The sequence below is a fragment of the Poecilia latipinna genome, unplaced genomic scaffold (assembly GCF_001443285.1).
Source record: "Poecilia latipinna isolate Pla-1442-1.1 unplaced genomic scaffold, P_latipinna-1.0 Scaffold72, whole genome shotgun sequence".
Taxonomy (NCBI): Eukaryota; Metazoa; Chordata; class Actinopteri; order Cyprinodontiformes; family Poeciliidae; genus Poecilia; species Poecilia latipinna.
Window position 1 is genome coordinate 577,000 of NW_015112688.1, and position 18,150 is coordinate 595,149.

Here is an 18,150-nt window from a genome sequence, read left to right on the forward strand (position 1 = left end):
GGGGGGGCCCGGCGGTTTGGGCCTTGGTGTTTAAAAAAGGACCCCCTTTTTCTTTTTTCAAAAAAAAAAAAAAAAAAAAAAAAATTAAAGATCTATACCGAGCAATTGAAAGCAGCTTTTTATTATGCAACATATTTCATGGGGTTATAAGCAGAAATAAGCAGAACCAGGCGATGCTTTCGGCCATTTGCTTCACCTGAGAAACACTTAAAACTCAAACTGCAGATCCACAATCCCTTGGCAGTCTGAAAATTTTGTTTTCCAGGTTCATCCAGTCTACAAATACTTTATCTCTCTCAAAGGGAAGTTAAATGTTCTAACTCATCATCATGATCCAAACATCTTCAAAGTGTTGTTGTGGATGGTGATGCTCCAGTAGCAGTCAGTCTTGCAATTAACCTGAATGGACCTCTGACTGAAGACTGTATAACAGTCTCATGACATGTTGGCAGCTCAATTTCTGGGAAACAGAAAAGACATTCCACAGTAGCGCATCCTGGATGGCACCATCAGGTGATGTTAAGCTCTGCTGATTCATCTCATTTGCTTTAAATCTCTGTCTGGGTGTGTGATTAGAAAACCAGGCAGGGAGACGTTGGAGAACTTCCTTCTTTTTATGCATCCATCTTTCCTTCTGTACATCTCTTGTATTACTGATGCACCTCAAAGAAAACCTAAAACCAGTCAGAAGAGATGGGTCAGTGCATCTGTATTTTTTTTTTTTTTTCTTGAGTTTTTTTATTACAGCTCATCATTGATCAGTTTAGTGGCAAGTGGATCTCTGATATGAATGTACAGGAATTATATTTTTATGATTCAAAATTCAGTTTTCTTCTAACATGGCATCATATTGTTATGCAGTCTACCAGTGTTTGTGTCTTCAGTTTTTGAATCTGTAAAGTCGATCATGGTTTGGTGATGTCAAAGGTTGCAAAGGAAGTCACACTTCCTGCCATCAAAGTGAACAAGAAGTTATCTACAGGCTGGTTTGAAAGTCTGCTGACAGGTTGAACGTTGGAGTCTGGTAGCCGTTACCTGCCTGAGGCTCAGTCAGTCCAAATTAAAGTCAAAAGTACTTTATTTTACCCAAAGGGAAATTAAATGTTGTCATAAGTCATCATCATGATCAAGATATCTTCAAAGAATCGTTATTAATGGTGACGCTGTGGGAAGAATTTACAGTAGCAGTCAGTCTTGCAGTGACTCTAGAGGCCTCTGACTGAAGACTGTAGCTGTATGACAGTCTCATGACCGTAATGATGTGCTAATAGTTCATATCCGGGCAGCAGAGATGATATTCCACAATTAGATGATGTCGTCAGTTGTTGGTAAACACTGCTAATCCACCTCATTTGCTTTTGCCGCTTCTCTTTAAACCTCCTTATGGTTAGAAAGCTGAGCAGAGAGACGTTGGAGTTGGGGATTGAACTTCTTTCTCTCTCTGCAGCCTCAGTTTCAACTCATGTGGGATTTGGAGTTGTCGTAGTTCAGGTGTTTTTGAGCTTATGAGATGCTAACCAGCTGCTCTTGGTAGTAAAGACAATGCCTTGTTGCCGCGGTTGCGCATCGTAGCAGCTGTCTGAAAGCATAAAAGCCAGAGGATTTCTGGCAATTTACAACGTTTTGATGCAGAGACGATGTCAGCGTTGCCCAAAGTTTTATCCTTCTAAATTCCAACAAGCTGGCTCACTAAATAGTCTGATTTCCTGAGCTGATGAAGGTGATCTAAGAGAATTTATTTCCGTCTGATGCGTGTTGATAATGATGAACATGTCAGTCCATCATGTAGATCTGCTCTTAATGTTTTATTGAAAACCAAAGTCATTGTTAAATTTTAAAATCTGCAGCTTGAACCGTTTGTTCTTTTTTTTTTTTCTCCCCTGATGTCCCGACCAGTCAGACAGAGAGGCCACGTTGCAGCAGATTACGACCTCTAGTTGACACAAAGTCAGAGTGGAGGGTCTGGTAGTGGAATATATTAGCATATAATTCAACACTCCTCGACAAAGAAAGAAACTCAGGGCTGCTGTAGTTATCGGCAGTAGGAGTAAAACACAACGTGACCAGAAGTGGATGGTCGCTCTAACATGAGGAGGATTGCCTGAAAGTAGAGCTTAGCAGCTAAAGAATAATGACTACATCGTTATTAAACCACATCAGGTAAACAGGCTGGATAGTTACTGAGAAATCATAAACACACTGGCAGAGTTCATCCACAGTGTTGCATCTCTGTAATTAATTTAAATGCTGCAGTGCCTAATTTATTCATGCATCCAAATAAGCAGCAGATTTAATGTTTTCTTGGGCTACTTTAAAACAGTTGTAAAGATAACTAACTTTCTATATGAATGCTGATGTTTCTTCTATTTTTAGTAAAGTGTTGATAAGCGTTGGGTCGATGCGAGTTTCTGGTTTTGTTGTAGGTTTTCTACAGAATCCAGTGGAATAAAAGTGTGACTGGTCCTGATCTAATGTCTGTTTATAAAATAAAAACATTTTAAATGATCAGTAGACCTGTTATGATAACAAATATTGCTGGAATTGTACCAGTAATTATTCCAATAATGTTGTTTGAGACCGTCTTCGATTAAAGTACTGATAATGGAACAATAATTCAAGTTCGCTCTCTCAAAGACCAATAAACTTTAATTTATTAAAGGACACAATGCTGGAAAAAAATAAATATATTTGTTTCTGAGCTCATGTGTCTATTTATTAAATAATTTAGCAGCAAAATGAGTTTTAAATTGAAAATATTTATTTTGTGGATTTGTGATTTTTAATTAAAATGCGATTCATTTCCGTCAGTTAATTACAAACCCTGCAATTAACTAATTTTAATTGAGTCCCCTCACAGAGCAATTTATTTTACCATTTGTCTATAAATATTTTAATTTATTTATAAAAACAATTAAAAAAAATCACTGAATCTTGAATTAAACACTTGATATGCAGACAAGCATAAATCTTCTTTTAAATCGTGCTTCACTATTATTGCAAATCCTAATAAAACATAATAAAATTTTGGTTGTAACATGTAAAATAAACCAGACGTTAAAGGATTGGAGTTAGTTTGGTGACGAATCCTGATAGGTGATCTGACAGGAAATCAGCAGGTTTCCAGTCAGGAATCAGCAGGTATCTTCGTCACTCTGAGTTGTCAGATTGTTCCTCTTCTGCTCTTGTCGACTTGAACTTTGTACTTGTCTGCTGGCACCTGTTTGCTCAGCAGGACCAGCCGCTCCTCTGCCTGTACAGGTCAAACGTCGACATGCAGGTTTTGTACAAGACAGGTGCTTGAAAAACTTCAATTTCAAGTAGGCGTTTTCCAGGTTTGAAAAGTGCTTGATTTCTGTGTAAAGTCCTTAAAAGTACTTGATATTCACACTGCACAGCTTTGTGCAATGACGTACGATTAAAAGCCTAAATATGGAAAGCGTTATTTATAGTTGAACCCAGATATTTCACCTGATAAAAAAAAGACACACTCATTTTTTCCGTCACTGAAGTTTAATCTGAAGTTAAATCAGACTAAACTTTTCTTGTTTCAGGTCATTTAGAATTACCAAAAATTATTTCAATATGCTAAATGCCAGAAAACATTTTTCTATGTTGTGTTAAGTATTTAATTTGAGCAGGAAGGTCATTTACTAAACACAATTTGTTTGGATTGTTTCAATGCAATTAATATTTATTATTCCCAATGGCTTATTGAGTTATTGATCTGTGCAATTGAAGTAAATGTTAGCTTATATTTTATATGTTGTAAAACATTATAGAAATTGGGAGATTTTTTTGTTAAATTTGTTTTGTTGCGATGTACCAGGTGTTTGTGAAAGACATTTTAAAACATAAAACTTTGTTATATTTTAGTTTACATTATCCCTGCTGGAGAACATAGCATACTATATTAATGATATATGTATAATTGTGAATTGAACCTGTCTGTTTGTATTGCGTGGTGTTGGAAAAGTGTGAAAACTTACCTTGAAATTGCTTGAATTGTACCGTATAAACTCTGATCTTAGCTCTGTTTGACGTGTTTCTGCTCCTCATGTTCTCTCTCTCTTCCTCTCCCTCTCCCTCCCAGGTGGGCGACATGGTGAAGGTGACCAAAATAAACGTGAACGGCCAGTGGGAGGGCGAATGTAAAGGCAAGCATGGCCACTTTCCTTTCACGCACGTCAAGCTGCTGGACCAGCACAGCGCCGAGGACGAACTGAGCTGAGGGCGGACCGCCGCTCCACCACCTGGACACTAGTACTAGACCCTTCCTCACCTCTCTTTTTCTCACCTACTCCCCCTCCACCCATCCTGCTCACTACCCCCAACCCCCTTTCTCCCCGAGCTTTTAGCCGCACCAAGTACAGTTTCTGAGAATCACCAAGAACAAAGCAGGCCCCTCGTCGGACCCCCTCCACCCTGCCGTGATCCGTTTCTACTCGTATTAATAATCACCTCCTCTTCCTCCTCGTCCTTCCTGCTCTCCCAGACTGCAACACGGAAGATGAACCCGCCTCTGCTGCTCCACGGACTCGGCGACCGCTCCCTGTAACTCGTTCCTGCCGTGGACGGCTTATCGACGCTCGCTCCTAAGGAGACTCCTTGACGCAGCGTTCAACCACTTCCTCTTCCTGTGTGGAAACCAGTAATGGCTGCTGTCTTTTTTATTTTATTTTATTTTTTTTATTTTAATCTTCCACTAAGGGTCACTCAGGCTGCATTCATGCCAGATGGGAAAACAGAACGTTTGCTCTAATAATAACTGGTTTCCATGAGTCTTCAAAGATTTTAGCGATTCAACTTAATATTTGACATTCAGATCCTCATGTATTGAAATAAGGAGAAATGATTTTAGTTCTCTTGTTGCGTCTTCATCATCCACGGATTTTAGGTGTCAGTTCCCTATTCCCGTCTCGATTTTAAACCTATTTTTAAAAAGTCCTTTTAATCTAAACATGCTCACAGTTCCGACATTATCTTTCCGTCTTTGTTTGTGTGAAGTCAGATTTCCTCATGAAGTTCTTTTGAAGTAGAGATTCACCAATGTTGATTTTAAATAACTTTACATGCTGGTACCAACTTTTAGCTGATTCCAGCTTCTCTTTAGGAACCTTAGGAACAAAAACGGGATGTATTTCTGTTCTGGCTGCCATTTTCAGCCATTAGAAATTAAATTAGGAGAAGAGACAACGTCATGTCATTCACTGGAAAACGGTTTTACAAGAGAAAGTGATTATATTTGACGTTTTGAGCTGCCTTTAGCTCAACTAGCTTGATGAGAACAACTGCCTCAGTGTGTATTACACTGAGTTTTCCAAAATTCTCAGTGTAAAAATGTAGAAATCAGTTTATACATTTTCCATACTGGTTTATTTTTTATTAATCTGTACAGCACTTTGAGCTGCTTTTAGTATGAAGGGTGCTTTATAATTAAAACTGATTGATTGATGGATTGGTTGAAAAGTCTGCAGTGGTAGGATTTCTGTTTTGTCTTTGGCGTAAGCCCATGAGCCATTTCTTCTTCTAGCGCTAGAATCACATGTTTGTTTTGGTTGTATTTACCCAGAATGCCCTGTGAACTTCTTGCATTGGAGCAATCTCCAGTCCGCTTCCATTCACATTATGCATTCAAACCTCGTCAGAGTTTATGTCAACCAAACCGAGACCTAGGTTTTTAGCCAGAACAGTTAGCTTTTTTTGGTCCTCATCGGAGTCTGACTGCGCGTTCACACCTCCGCAAACCAACCGGACCTTCCAGGCAAACAAATGAGAGTTTGATTAAAGCGGACTAACCACGGCTGGTATGAAAAAATGACTGTCATTGCAACTATAACAACTTCCACTCCGAAGATTGGCGATATTTCAGTATGCAAACCATCAACTGACCATCATCGGTCAGTTGACCAGATCATTTTATTTAATGATCTGGAGAATTCTCGATACTTCTCCACTTTAAGTTTGCATTGATTCTGATGAAAACGAACGGAAACCACAAAAGCCAATCGGAGCTACTCAGAGTTTTCATCCCCGACCTGAGGCGTGCTCCGTCTCATTGTTGAAGGACTCCTTCCTTTACTGGCCATGAATGCAGCAGTATCCTGTGTGAACCCCTGACTTTGAAGGACTGAAGCAGCGGGGCTCGTATTCAGCAGCGAACCGTTACCAAAAAGACATGAAGGCGTAGACCTCGGTTAAATGGAGTATCGAACACTCGAGTCCAAACCAGCAGCTACAGTAAGAGCAACTGGACGTAGTCGCAGCCCATGGAGAAACCGCGAGACTGTTGACGAGGTGGGGATAAAGGCAACACTACATTCTCTCACCTGAACCTCGCTCCACCGATCACCTCCAACCACGCACCACCAAGTAGTCCTTTGTAGGATTCATAGAACATATTGTTATGGAATGATGTAACTGTGGTTCTCATTTCATGCTGAGTATTGTTTATATCTTACTAGTTGTCTTCATAGCTGCTTTGATTTTTAACATTGGGAGGGCACTACATCTCTCTGTGGCAGAGGAACTGACCGACCCTCGCATGTTCTCACTCTGCCTCCGATGGACACGATTGAAGTAAAACAGACTGAATGTAGGAGGCTGCCAGCCACTCTAGTTAGAACCGTCTTATCATGTTAGCATTCTGCATTCAGCCCACTGAATTTACCCTACTAAAGCTGACAGCGGTGCGTCCACGTCTCGTCGTGTGTGTGTGTGTCAAAGGACGGAGAAAGTAGTGTTATTTGGTACCTGTCCTTCTTGTTTTAAAGCCTTCTGTGAACTTCTTGAGCAAATTAGTTCTTTTTTTATTTTTATTTTATTAGTTTCTGTTTTATTTTTTTATTTTTTGCTCTTCCTCATTTAAAAGTCCTGTTTAGTTCCAAAGCACAGGCCCAAGCAGACTGTATCTTTTAATTGTTTTACTTCTTCTTTTTCGCCATTTCTTTATGAGGTTTGTAGTTCATAATGTTTTTTGCCTCTTTAGGAAGGTGTTTTGTTGTGACAATCATCAGCGCTACTATTTATCATGACGCAGACTCGTGAACAAAAGCTGAAAACCTTTAAGCGTGATCTGTGGGAGCTCATCCTCTCCTCCTCTCTGTTGCGGTGCTGCGGCCACCTGCAGATGGCGCTGCAGCAACATTCGGACAGATGGGATCATGTTCTGCATGTCCTGATGACAGTGAAGAGGGTGGAGGGATTTCTTGGTTCCTCTGGTAAAGATGTGTAAAACGCCTTATAGTGCTTTCTACTCTGAAACCTTTAATTTCTGTGTATTTTCTCAGTGGGGAGAGAAATTCAGTGGTTTCAAGTCTGAATGGATATTTTTAGTTGGTGATAAAAGTTGAGCACGGAGGAAGGTTGGCTTTTGTTATTGCCTCATGTTTTTAATCATTATCCTGTGTGCAACAGTTTTGTTGTCAGTCTTCCATCAGAAACCAACAGTGTTTTTATTTAATGATCTGGAAATTCACTAAACAGTCTAATGATGATGATGCAAATCAGGCCTGTAGCATCACAGATCCTCTACTGTACTTTCTGTTGTGTGTTTTCCACACCCTTTAAAAAAGAAAATCCCAAACTAGGGCTCAGGAGATTAATCAATTATTGAATTGATTAATCTCAGCTAATTTAGTAATTTAGTTATCGTCAGCTAATTTAGTAAGCGAGTAATTAACTGGAGGATACAGACTCAAAAAATGTCATTTTGCTGAAAGAACACAGAGCAGTAATTAAGCCACAACTGAACAAAATATTTGAGTTTAAGATGAAAAAAATTGTCTGAAAAATGTTCTACCCATAATTCCTCAATGTTTAGAGTCTTGGCTTCACCTGAAAAGAAAAAAACTCACCTATTAACCAACTTTCACAATTCAATTACTCGGTTAATCCAAAAATAAGCAGTTTAACATTTTAAGCTAAAAAAGGTCTCTTATTTAAAACATGAACTTAATTGTCTATTTAAATTATCCACAAGCATCTAACAGTTGCTATGGAAACCCAAGGTGCCACTTGCTGTATGCCACTGAAGTAGTTTTAAGATTCTTAAGTTGCACTTAATTTGAAGGGATTGTTGGGGGTGATCTTGTTAAGAGGAGCATCTCCTCCCAAACTGAATGAATGCACTCAAAGTTAAAGTCTGATATTTGTTCTAATTACTTCAGAGCGATCTTGTGCTGCTTCAAAAACGCTGAGTTTATTTTAAGGCTTTTTACACATCTTTATCAGGGGTGCTAATAAATGTTCACGCCTCTCTAAATGCACCGTTTGCGTTATGGTGCCGTCGGTCTTCAGGTGGCCCCAGACATCTCTTTGACCTTATTTTCTGTCCTGCCTTCATTTTTTTTCCTTTTCTTTTTTTTTTTTTTTTTTTTCTGCTCTTGTAATATTGTAGTGACTCAAGAGGAGAAACCTTTATTTACTGCCAGCTTTTAATACAGTCCATTTATCTGTGTGGTTCTGATCAAATCCTCCTCGTTTCTCTCACTCTGCATAAGCAGGTGCTCTGCCACATAACTCATCATCTAAATTGTGTTGCCAATGAAACCACCAAGAAGTATTTTTTTAGTAGCCCTGCATGAAGTCATTCATTTCCTTTCAGAAGAAGGAAGGAGGTGGCAGAGTGCCAGTGGAAACTGTGTAATATCGAAATGTGCCATTTTATTATAACACTATATTCTTTCAAGACAATTGAAATTACCTTTTTATTTTCAGTAGCATGTAATGTGTTAATATACTAGTAAATAAAGTCAAGCCGATGAAAAATGACAGACTTGCTGATTTTTTCTTCTTCCTGTTTTTGATTTAGTGAAAAACTATAAAAGGTTTTGAGACATCTCAGAAAATTAGATTATCATCAAAAAACTAATAGTAGTGAACTCTTTAAGACCACAAATTGATTTTTTTATAAAGGAATGTTATGGCTTAGATAAAAGTGCTGTATGCAAACATTTTAATGGAAAGTCGAGCGGAAGAAAAAGAAGTTTAGTCGATATTCAAAAAGCATTGGTGGCAGCTGGAAGTAGTGGCTTACAACTACTATTACAGCACCATAATGGAAAAAATGTCTTTCCAAATTTCCTGGTCCAATCCATAGATTGTCCATTATGGGAGTGTGCTTCCTTGTAGCTCTGCCCACAAACATTTCCATGGACTAAAATATTCGACAGGAGCAACTTCTATCAACAATCTATGTAAGATCTGACGGTGATTTGCAAATTTTCCACTGCGATGGAAAATTTCCAAAAGACTTTGCAGATATTTACCTTATATCTGCAAGGTAAATATCTGCCTCCTGCTTTTATTAATCTAAAAGCAGGAGGGTAGATGGAAGCCAAAAGGAGCAACTCAAAGTATCAAGAATGGGTCATCAGTCAGGATTAAATCAAAAGTCCAAATCTATAATTAGACATTTAGTTTGCAAAACAGCTTGAAATATTTGTTGAATAAAAACATTCTTAAAACTGCAGTTGTTATTGTAAAGGGTAAAAGGCAATGTGATAGTACAGTTTTGAAAATTGTGTAAACTTTGGGAGTGATTAATAAAAATCTGCCCCACAAAATCCACAATGATTTGCCGGATAGCACTATGGTTAACAGTCTGTTTACTGCTGGGACCAGGAGTTGATTTAGTCAGGAACTAAAATTTTTCTCAAATGCCTTGATTAGGACGAAAACTAGTACCGTCAGGGCTTATATTAAACACAGACTTTTTAAAAAATTAAATCTCAAACTGCTGCAAATGACTTTACAGCAGATCTGCTGTAAAGTTCAGATGTGGGTGCATGAACACATATTTGTGTGTGCATAAACTCACACATTAGTGTGCCACTCTGCAGCACTTCTCAGCAGGTGAAAGGAATCTGGTCCAATCAGCAGCGCCCTCAATTCAGGTATTATAAGGAATCCACCAAGCATTTGGCTGGTTTTTGCAACAGAGCTGAGGAAGGCAGACAGTCTCCAAAACAGCATTTCATGGGAAAAGGACATAGATTAAATAAGAACTACTGGTAAGCCGTTCACTGGACTCAGTTGAAATGTAATTTGACTTTGGTTTGGGGTTTGATAAAAAGAAATGCAGAATTTATTGAAGGAACAGTTTGTGCTGCTATTTTCTTTTTACAGTTTGGCTCTATTAAATGCATATTTAAGATATTTAATGTAAATACTTGTGTCCTGAGGAAAAGAAAAAAAAATAATTCTAAAATGTTTGGATTTGTTTCATTCAACTGAACACAGAATTAAATAATTTAATACTTCAATTTATGGTTAAAATTGTTTAAGAAATGTGTCTTAAAAATTTAATTGGTCATTAAGATAAATTAACTTTAAACCAAATCTCTAAAATGCATGTTAAAAAAAACTTTCTATGTGTTTTTGTAGGTTTTTCACCTCTTCTTTGATTCACACTCACTGGTGAAATTAAAAATTGAGTGAAATCCTTAAGTCTCCAAGTTCTCCTTTTCAAGTGTGGGAAGCCACGAAATTATAGAAAACTTGACAAACACTATGGTCAGCAGTCTAACTGCAGGGATAATCCACCATGAGATCGAAAAGACTGATTACCCATTATCACAGATGTTTGATGGTAGCTGTTGCCCCCAAGGCTGGCAAAAGTTTAGTTTATATGGGGGGCAATTACTTTTTCACAAATAGGAAACTTTGATTTACTGATTATTGCTACACTTTTTTCACTCTGGCCATATATTTTGAAATGTTCACTTTCACGGACTGTTAGATATTACATTTTAAAGTATTTTTACAAATATATTGGCTGTCACAATTTTCACTGTTAATTTTGGAATATCCTTTAGAAGGCTGGATGTCATACTCTATTTACTACAGATGAAGAGCAATGAGATGTGTTTAAACGGCCTGCCATACTAAAAAATACGTTTTGGTGGTCCGTGTCCCTAGTACCCGGATGGGACCGGTTGCCATCTTTCTTCTATCCCTACACAGCGCTGCCGGTGGGGCGGAACACTCCTCATCGATCAGTTGGTTTCTAGGAACCGCCGACAGACCTGGCACACCACCGTGACTTCTCGTTAGAGATCTGACACTTTTATTTGCCAACTTGCCAGCTTATCCCTTCATCTTTTTCAACAATGGGAGAAAGAGAAGACCTAGTTTATCAGGCAAAACTTGCCGAACAGGCAGAAAGATATGACGGTAAGTGAGAGTCTAGGGGCCGCCCGGGAGTGGGACGCGTTCATGTCTCGGATTTTTTTTTTCCCCCAAGCAACACTAGCTGAAGTGATAGCTATGGGCAGCTAAAGAGGAGCTAACTCTGCTACCCCCACCGCTTTTTAGCCAGCTATTTACTGACATGCCACATTTATTATTGTTAAACGAGAGTAACGTTACTTTAAATCCCTACCAACCGTCACAAAGCTCGCTGGTTTCAATAATATCGTAGGAAAGCTGTTGACTCCGGCTAACATTAGCGATGTGGCTACAACAAAATGGCGGATCAGTGAAGCGTGAGCTGTCAGGGGGGTTGCCTCCCCTGCCCCATCTCTTGGTCTGAACGCTTCAGCTCCACCGGTTAGCGCCATATAAGCATCTCCGGGACATAAAACCACCGAGCTGCTGTTGAACGTCTTAGTTTCATCTGAGCCAACATTCGCTCGATGCTAGCTACAATGCACGATTGGCCGCATGAAGCCTGTTGAGTGGGAGTGGGAGCGCAGCTGTTCATTTTGGTGGGGTGTTTCCTGCGAGCGAGCTGCGCGGATCGATCACAGGAGACGACTTCACCCCGGTGCAAACCTGCCGCTGTCATAGCCGCTTACTGGCCGTTAAAGGGGGGCTGTTTTGGACGGGTTTCTTTGCCACCGGTCACTCGTTGCCCGGCAACGTTAAGTGAATGCACCATGACTCATTCACAGGATCTGGACCGAGACCTCTTGTGGGGGGTGATTTATGGTTTGGTGACTAAACTGTAACCTCACTGGAATGTAATGAAAGTTACTTTTGCCTTTCCTAAAAGTTATCCTAAATTCACATGTTGCTGAATGGAGAAGCATTAAGTCATTTTACTGTAATTTTTATAGTACAATAAATGGCTCACAGCAAAACGAGGCAGCCATGTTAAACTGATTAGTGTAAAAAAAGGTGAAACATATGTATAAAAGCACAAACTTGGTAAAAGATGCTTAACTACAAGGAGCAGAGCAACAACCTGGTGACTCAAAATTTCTCTATGAACATATAAGATGGGCATCTTTAGGTTGTTTTTGTCTAGTCTGCCTGCTTTATCATGTTTTATACCATCTTCAGCATCAAATATGTTCAGTGGTGTTTACAAAGCAAAAAAATAGTTTCCATGTGTATTCACTATAAAATAGACCCTTACCTGCTCCAAACCTAACATATGACAGAGGTTAAAAGCTCTAAAAGAATACAAAGTAGCAAGTTTTCCCTTCCTGTTTATCTACTAAGTCTTGCGCTGTCTCACTCGCTCATCCTAAATTAGTCACAAACATGTCACATTATAGCAACTTTGATCCCTTTTAAATAATCTTTTGCATCTCAGTACTCTAATTTTATCTTGAATACCTTACTGATGCAAAAAGCTGAGTTGGATTTTTGATTTTTCCTCTTTGTATTTTTGTTTGCACAGGTTGTTGCTGTTCAACTTCAGTCAGTTGCTGTTTTTTTGATGCATGTTAAGGTCACACACAGCCGATTGTCTGATAGTCATGTTTTTTTCTGAACCGCTTTCAGCATGATGATGAAGCCACTGCATCATGAAGCATAGGTGGCCAACAGCGGATATCCTGTCAGCTACTTATTTTGAATGATCCTTCTAAGACCCAAATGCTATAAGCCGTCGGTGAAAGTTTTAGCTCTGTAAAGTGTTTATTTTTTCCCCCCTTCTAACAGAGATGGTGGAATCTATGAAGAAGGTGGCAGGAATGGATGTGGAGCTCACAGTGGAGGAGAGGAACCTACTATCGGTGGCCTACAAGAACGTGATTGGGGCTCGGAGAGCGTCCTGGAGGATAATCAGCAGTATCGAACAGAGGGAAGAGAACAAGGGCGGCGAAGAGAAGCTGAAGATGATCCGGGAATACAGGCAAACGGTAAATACAGCGGGAGGAAGCTGCCGGTTTGTTTCCTTTCCTGTGCGCGTCACGTCAGAGCAGCTGTGATTTGCCCTGGTGATTGTGAGATCACAATCTCCTGTGAATGATGCACGCTGCCGAGCAGCTACTGGACCTTACAATGTCTGAGTCATTGCTGCTGGGTCCTCCCTGCACTCTCTCATGCTTTTATGAAGTGGAATAAGAGCAGCTATTATGCTGGGAGAGGCAGCCGGACTGCAGACAGTGATCTAATGGCTTGCCGAGATGAGTACACCTACATTTCCAGAGTCACAGTTTTATTCCATTTGAGAATAATACTGCAGCTTTCTCATCAAGTTCCATTTATATAAATGACTAGGAAAGCTTCAAGCAGGACTTTTTTTTAAATGTTATTGATTTAATCAGATTAAGTGGGATGAATCGATTATTAATTTAGTAATCTGTTAATTAATTGGAGTACAGAGACTCAAAATGCCACTTGCTGAAAAAAATAAAATAGAGCAGTAAACCATAATTAAGCTGAAGCTGTTGAAATATATGTACATTTCATATTTATGTAATATAAACATCTTTGTCTGTCAATGTCTCACTCAAAACTCAAGTGGCATTTTTTAATATTCACCTGGTTCAAATTCACTGAAGGAATGCTATGTTGTTGCATTTCAGGAACAATATATTAATTTTCCTATTTAAAGAAAGGAATCTAATTATTTGTGTTTTTCCCATTTTTAATGCATTTCTAATATTTTATAGAAAGACTTCAATAGTTTAACAATGTGCCAATTTTTTTTCTAGCCCTTTAATCGTGAGAATAATCAACAGATTAATTGGTTACTAAAATTGTTAATTTCAGTCCTTTGTTATGACATTTATCAGTCATCATAATGGTCTAGTTAAAGCCATAGAATTGCAGTGAGCACCGTCATTCATTGTTTTGCTCCTGGCTCTAGATCCTGGATGTCCAAAGTGTGCCCTGGGAGCCATTTACGTTCCTCTGGATGATTTTGTTTGGTCCTTCTGCCAACACTTTGAGAATGGAGAGAATTTTTTATTTGACATTTACAGACACATAAAATTTTAAACATTTATTTCGGTACAAGGCAAAGTATTTTTCTTTCAATAAACACTGTTTATTTTTTCATTGATTACAATTTGCCGATACCAGCAAGTGTTGCCCAACCTTTTTTTGCCAAATGTAAAAAGAAAGAGTGTTGTAAACCCCCAAAAAGTTAGAAATTGTCATTTGGTACAGCAGCTGTTCAATACTCTTTATATTTTGGACCAACGATGATTTACAGATGTATATTCTACAAAAATTTGACTACTTTGCTTTATTACCTTATTAAAATATTGTCCGTTTGGTATATCATAAAAACAAGTGTTTTAATAAATAAAACTTTTCAGTTTTAATTAAGGAAAGTGGCCCTTAAGTACACTCAACCTTACATTTTGGCCCGAATGGCAAAAATTTCACTGACCTACATAATATTTTATACTTTGCCGTCTTTCTGCCTCCTTGCATTTGTTTTGGGGATGCACCGATTCATCGGCCATCCGATTTATCGGTGCTGATTTCCCTAATATTGGGAAATCGGTGATCGGCCGATTTTTACATGTGAAGCTGATCTTAACGACCGATTTGATCAACCTCGGCAAAGACATTTAAATCAACTGTTATCTTCTTCTGCTCTGCTGTGAGAGAGCTTTGACCAGCAGACCGGCCCACCAGATCAGTTTGCAGTTAACAATAGTCATCTCACTGTTGGCAACTCATCAACTTTCTTGCTACATTTAGCAACATTTTAGATAAAAAATAAAAAAATAAAAAATTGGTACCAGCCAAAATCAGAATCGGCAGGTCAGGAGTTTTAATAGATTGGTAATCGGTGATCGGCCAGAAAGCTGCAATCGTTGCACCCCTAATTTGTTTGCATCTCTCCCCCTTTGAAAAAGCTCAAGCAGTAGGAATGCTGTAGAAAAGGTTTCTGTGAATGTTTCTTGTGTGTTTGCTGGCAGGTGGAGAAGGAGCTGAAGTCGATCTGTGGTGACATCCTGGATGCGCTGGACAGACACCTACTCCCTTCTGCAGCAATGGGAGAGTCTAAGGTCTTCTACAACAAAATGTACGTGCTTCCTGCTCTGAATGTTGGGTAACATATTAATGACTTATTACTCTGTGGTTCTCACTGAGAGGACAGGAGGCACCGTTTTCATTGTAGCAAAGGCTTGTTTGTTTCATAGGCAAAAACACTTATTTATTTTAGGGCAACTTTAAAGACGTGTTTCATGTCGGGCTGAAACGATTAATTGATTATTGAAGTAATCGCCAGCTGACTTGGTAATTAATCTGTTACTGGAGTATAGAAAAGGCCATTTAGTGACATTACACATTGAGTAGAGATCATTGTAAAACTGTTCAAAAATATACATTTTAAGATAAAAAAAAATACTATATTGATGAGTGAACAGAAAGGTCTGAGGCTGCAAATGTTCAAGCACTAAAGGAATGCTGTTGCATTTTGGGCAATAAAATGTTTTTTATGTAAAAGGAAATTTGTTTATTTGCATCTTTTAATATATTTCTAATATTGTCCAAAAAAGGCTTTGGTGGTTGAATATAAAATCTGCAGAATGTGGCAATTTTTTTTATCCGATTCATATCCAGAATAGTCTATTATTGAAATAATTGTTAGTTGCAGCCTTAGTTTCATTACATAAAACTTTGAGTTTTGAAGTTAAAATGTAATTGCTTGAATGCAGAGAATTACAACAGTCACACAGGCTGATACTTCAGCTGTTTTCATGATCTACCAGTAGTTTGTGATTAGAAACCATGACGTGCTGCCAGGTTTCCAGCTCAGTCTGCCATGAAAACCGTCAGGCCTCAGAAAAACCTTGTTCTGATCCGGCCCACAGCACCGTTGCATAACAAAATGTCTGTTCAGGTGAGACTTGTGTTGTCCCCCATCATGGCTACACACACGTCGCCATTCAAGCTCCTGACCCGGGTTAGAAAAACTCAAAACTCACACTCGCTGTTAGACTTTGGCTGCACTTATTCAGGCGTGATGCGGAAAGCTGCTGAATCAGTGCTGCAGGACAGTCCTTTCCAAAACATCAAATGCCCTGAAAGATCACGGTTCCTTGGTTCAACTGCTCTCATGTGAACTGTGACAACGGCAGAGAAGAGATGCTTTCTTGAAACCATTTTAGATTCTTATCACTGCAGCACACTTGGTTTGTTGTGTTTTGACCCGTGCTCCAGTAACAGAGGAAACTTTTTAGCGTATTCATTAAGCATACATCTCTTAACTCTGGTTTTATTGCACCATTAAGATTTAAAAGCAGCTGAACAAGCCAAAAGGCCTTCCGATGCAAGTTGCTGCCTAATGCCAAACCTCCTGCTAAATCTGAACAGGCAGAAAGAAAACAGAGCAATGATGTGCGTTTTATTTCATTGGAATGTCTCACTGACAGCAGACATTTTTTATTAATTTGTCATATTAGACTGTAGAAAGCCATACAACAATTTAAGGCTAACGGCTGTGCATCATTTGAACAGCAGGTGCAGATTTAATCTAATACATATGAAATGGGAATCACAACTTTAGCCTTGATTTCAGTTCAGTGCATCTCCTGAGGGGTCAGAGGAGGTGAGTTGTATAAATAAAGGAATATTTAACTGCAAACCCAACTTGTATAAAATTTATCAAATTTAGTTTATTTAATGTGGACAATGTGTAAAAAACATTAATAAAAGATGCTTTACACCAGATTTAGCTTGAGCTAGTTTCCATCTGTAGTGCCTGAGCAGGAGAGTTAATAATGCAGACTAAAATTATAAAACATGCATTGAAAGTCCACACATTTCCTGTATATAACTGTACAAAGTCATAAAATTACAACAATAAAAACAGCATTAAATGCCAAACTTCTGTTCTGTAAACACTAAATCCAAGATGGCAGTTTTTGGTTTTCAATGCTCAGGTTTTCTAATGACACTTTACAAGATTTTCAGATGAACTGTAAACCACTGATGTCGTCAAATCTCATCGTTGCTTTTATGCCTTTCACTGCAGCCTCTCAGTTGTTTCCAACTTTATCCTGGTGATCTGTTCAGTAGCTTTAAATATTGAATCTTCAGTCTATTGCCTTCCTGTCTTATGAAGGATTTGCCCGTCTTCTCCATTTAGCTGTTTAAAATGTCACATTAAACCATGAAACTACCTGGTCCATGTTTCACAAACGGAGCATTTTTTTATTTCTCCATATGTTTAACTTCTGGATATTGTAGTTCATCTGTAGGTCAGTAGTTTGTAACACCTTCAACTGTTGTAATATTGTATCCCCCCCCCCATCTGTAGGAAGGGGGACTACCACAGGTACCTGGCAGAGTTCGCCACTGGCAACAACAGAAAGGAGGCGGCAGAGAACAGCCTGGTGGCGTACAAAACTGCTACGGACCTCGCCATGCTGGAGCTGCCGCCCACGCACCCAATCCGCCTTGGCCTCGCTCTCAACTTCTCCGTCTTCTACTACGAGATCCTCAACTCACCCGACCGCGCCTGCAGGTGACTGTCTCTTCTAAACAAGCTCACTGTGAATTTGTCTATGAAGGAAGTTGGCCGACACGTCAGAGGAGGATGAAATATTTTAGTTGAGCACCACACCTCAGGCTGCTTGTTGCCGACGATCAGATTGTGACAAAACTATCACCCATGAGGGCCGATCACGGCCGATCACCGATAACATAATTTTTTTTTTTTTTTTATCATAAGCACTACCGGTTGCATTATGTGGAAAAAAGAAACATGAAATCACCTTAATTTAGACAAAAGCTTGTTTTTAGTAACTTTTTCCAAGGACAAAACGGGCATTGTGCAAATTGTACTGCTATCAATAATACTATCTTTAACAGACTGAAAACATATGAAGGTTCTGAAGAGGCTAAATAATGCAAAACATACAAATAAAACCTCTCAATGTTGCCGAAAAATTAAAGTATAAAACTTTACATTCAAAGACAAATACAGGATCCATTACAATAAACAATCCAGAG

The 18,150-nt window shown here is 38.9% G+C and overlaps 2 protein-coding genes across 3 annotated transcripts in view; both read left to right on the forward strand.

Annotated features, from left to right (window-relative positions):
* Window positions 1-6,576, forward strand: part of crk (v-crk avian sarcoma virus CT10 oncogene homolog) — a 15,005-nt gene extending 8,429 nt beyond the window's left edge. The window contains exon 3 of the mRNA XM_015016313.1: window positions 4,091-6,576. Within this exon, the coding sequence (XP_014871799.1) occupies window positions 4,091-4,228 (138 nt within the window). The 3' untranslated portion in view covers window positions 4,229-6,576. The remainder of the gene's footprint in view (window positions 1-4,090) is intronic.
* A 4,344-nt stretch (window positions 6,577-10,920) lies between these two features.
* ywhae1 (tyrosine 3-monooxygenase/tryptophan 5-monooxygenase activation protein, epsilon polypeptide 1) overlaps window positions 10,921-18,150 on the forward strand; it is a 16,823-nt gene continuing 9,593 nt past the window's right edge. For both annotated transcript variants that reach the window (XM_015016334.1, XM_015016327.1), the window contains exons 1-4: window positions 10,921-11,172; window positions 12,889-13,088; window positions 15,108-15,214; window positions 17,456-17,662. In XM_015016334.1, coding sequence (XP_014871820.1) covers window positions 11,109-11,172; window positions 12,889-13,088; window positions 15,108-15,214; window positions 17,456-17,662 — 578 coding nt within the window. In that variant the 5' untranslated portion in view covers window positions 10,921-11,108. The remainder of the gene's footprint in view (window positions 11,173-12,888; window positions 13,089-15,107; window positions 15,215-17,455; window positions 17,663-18,150) is intronic.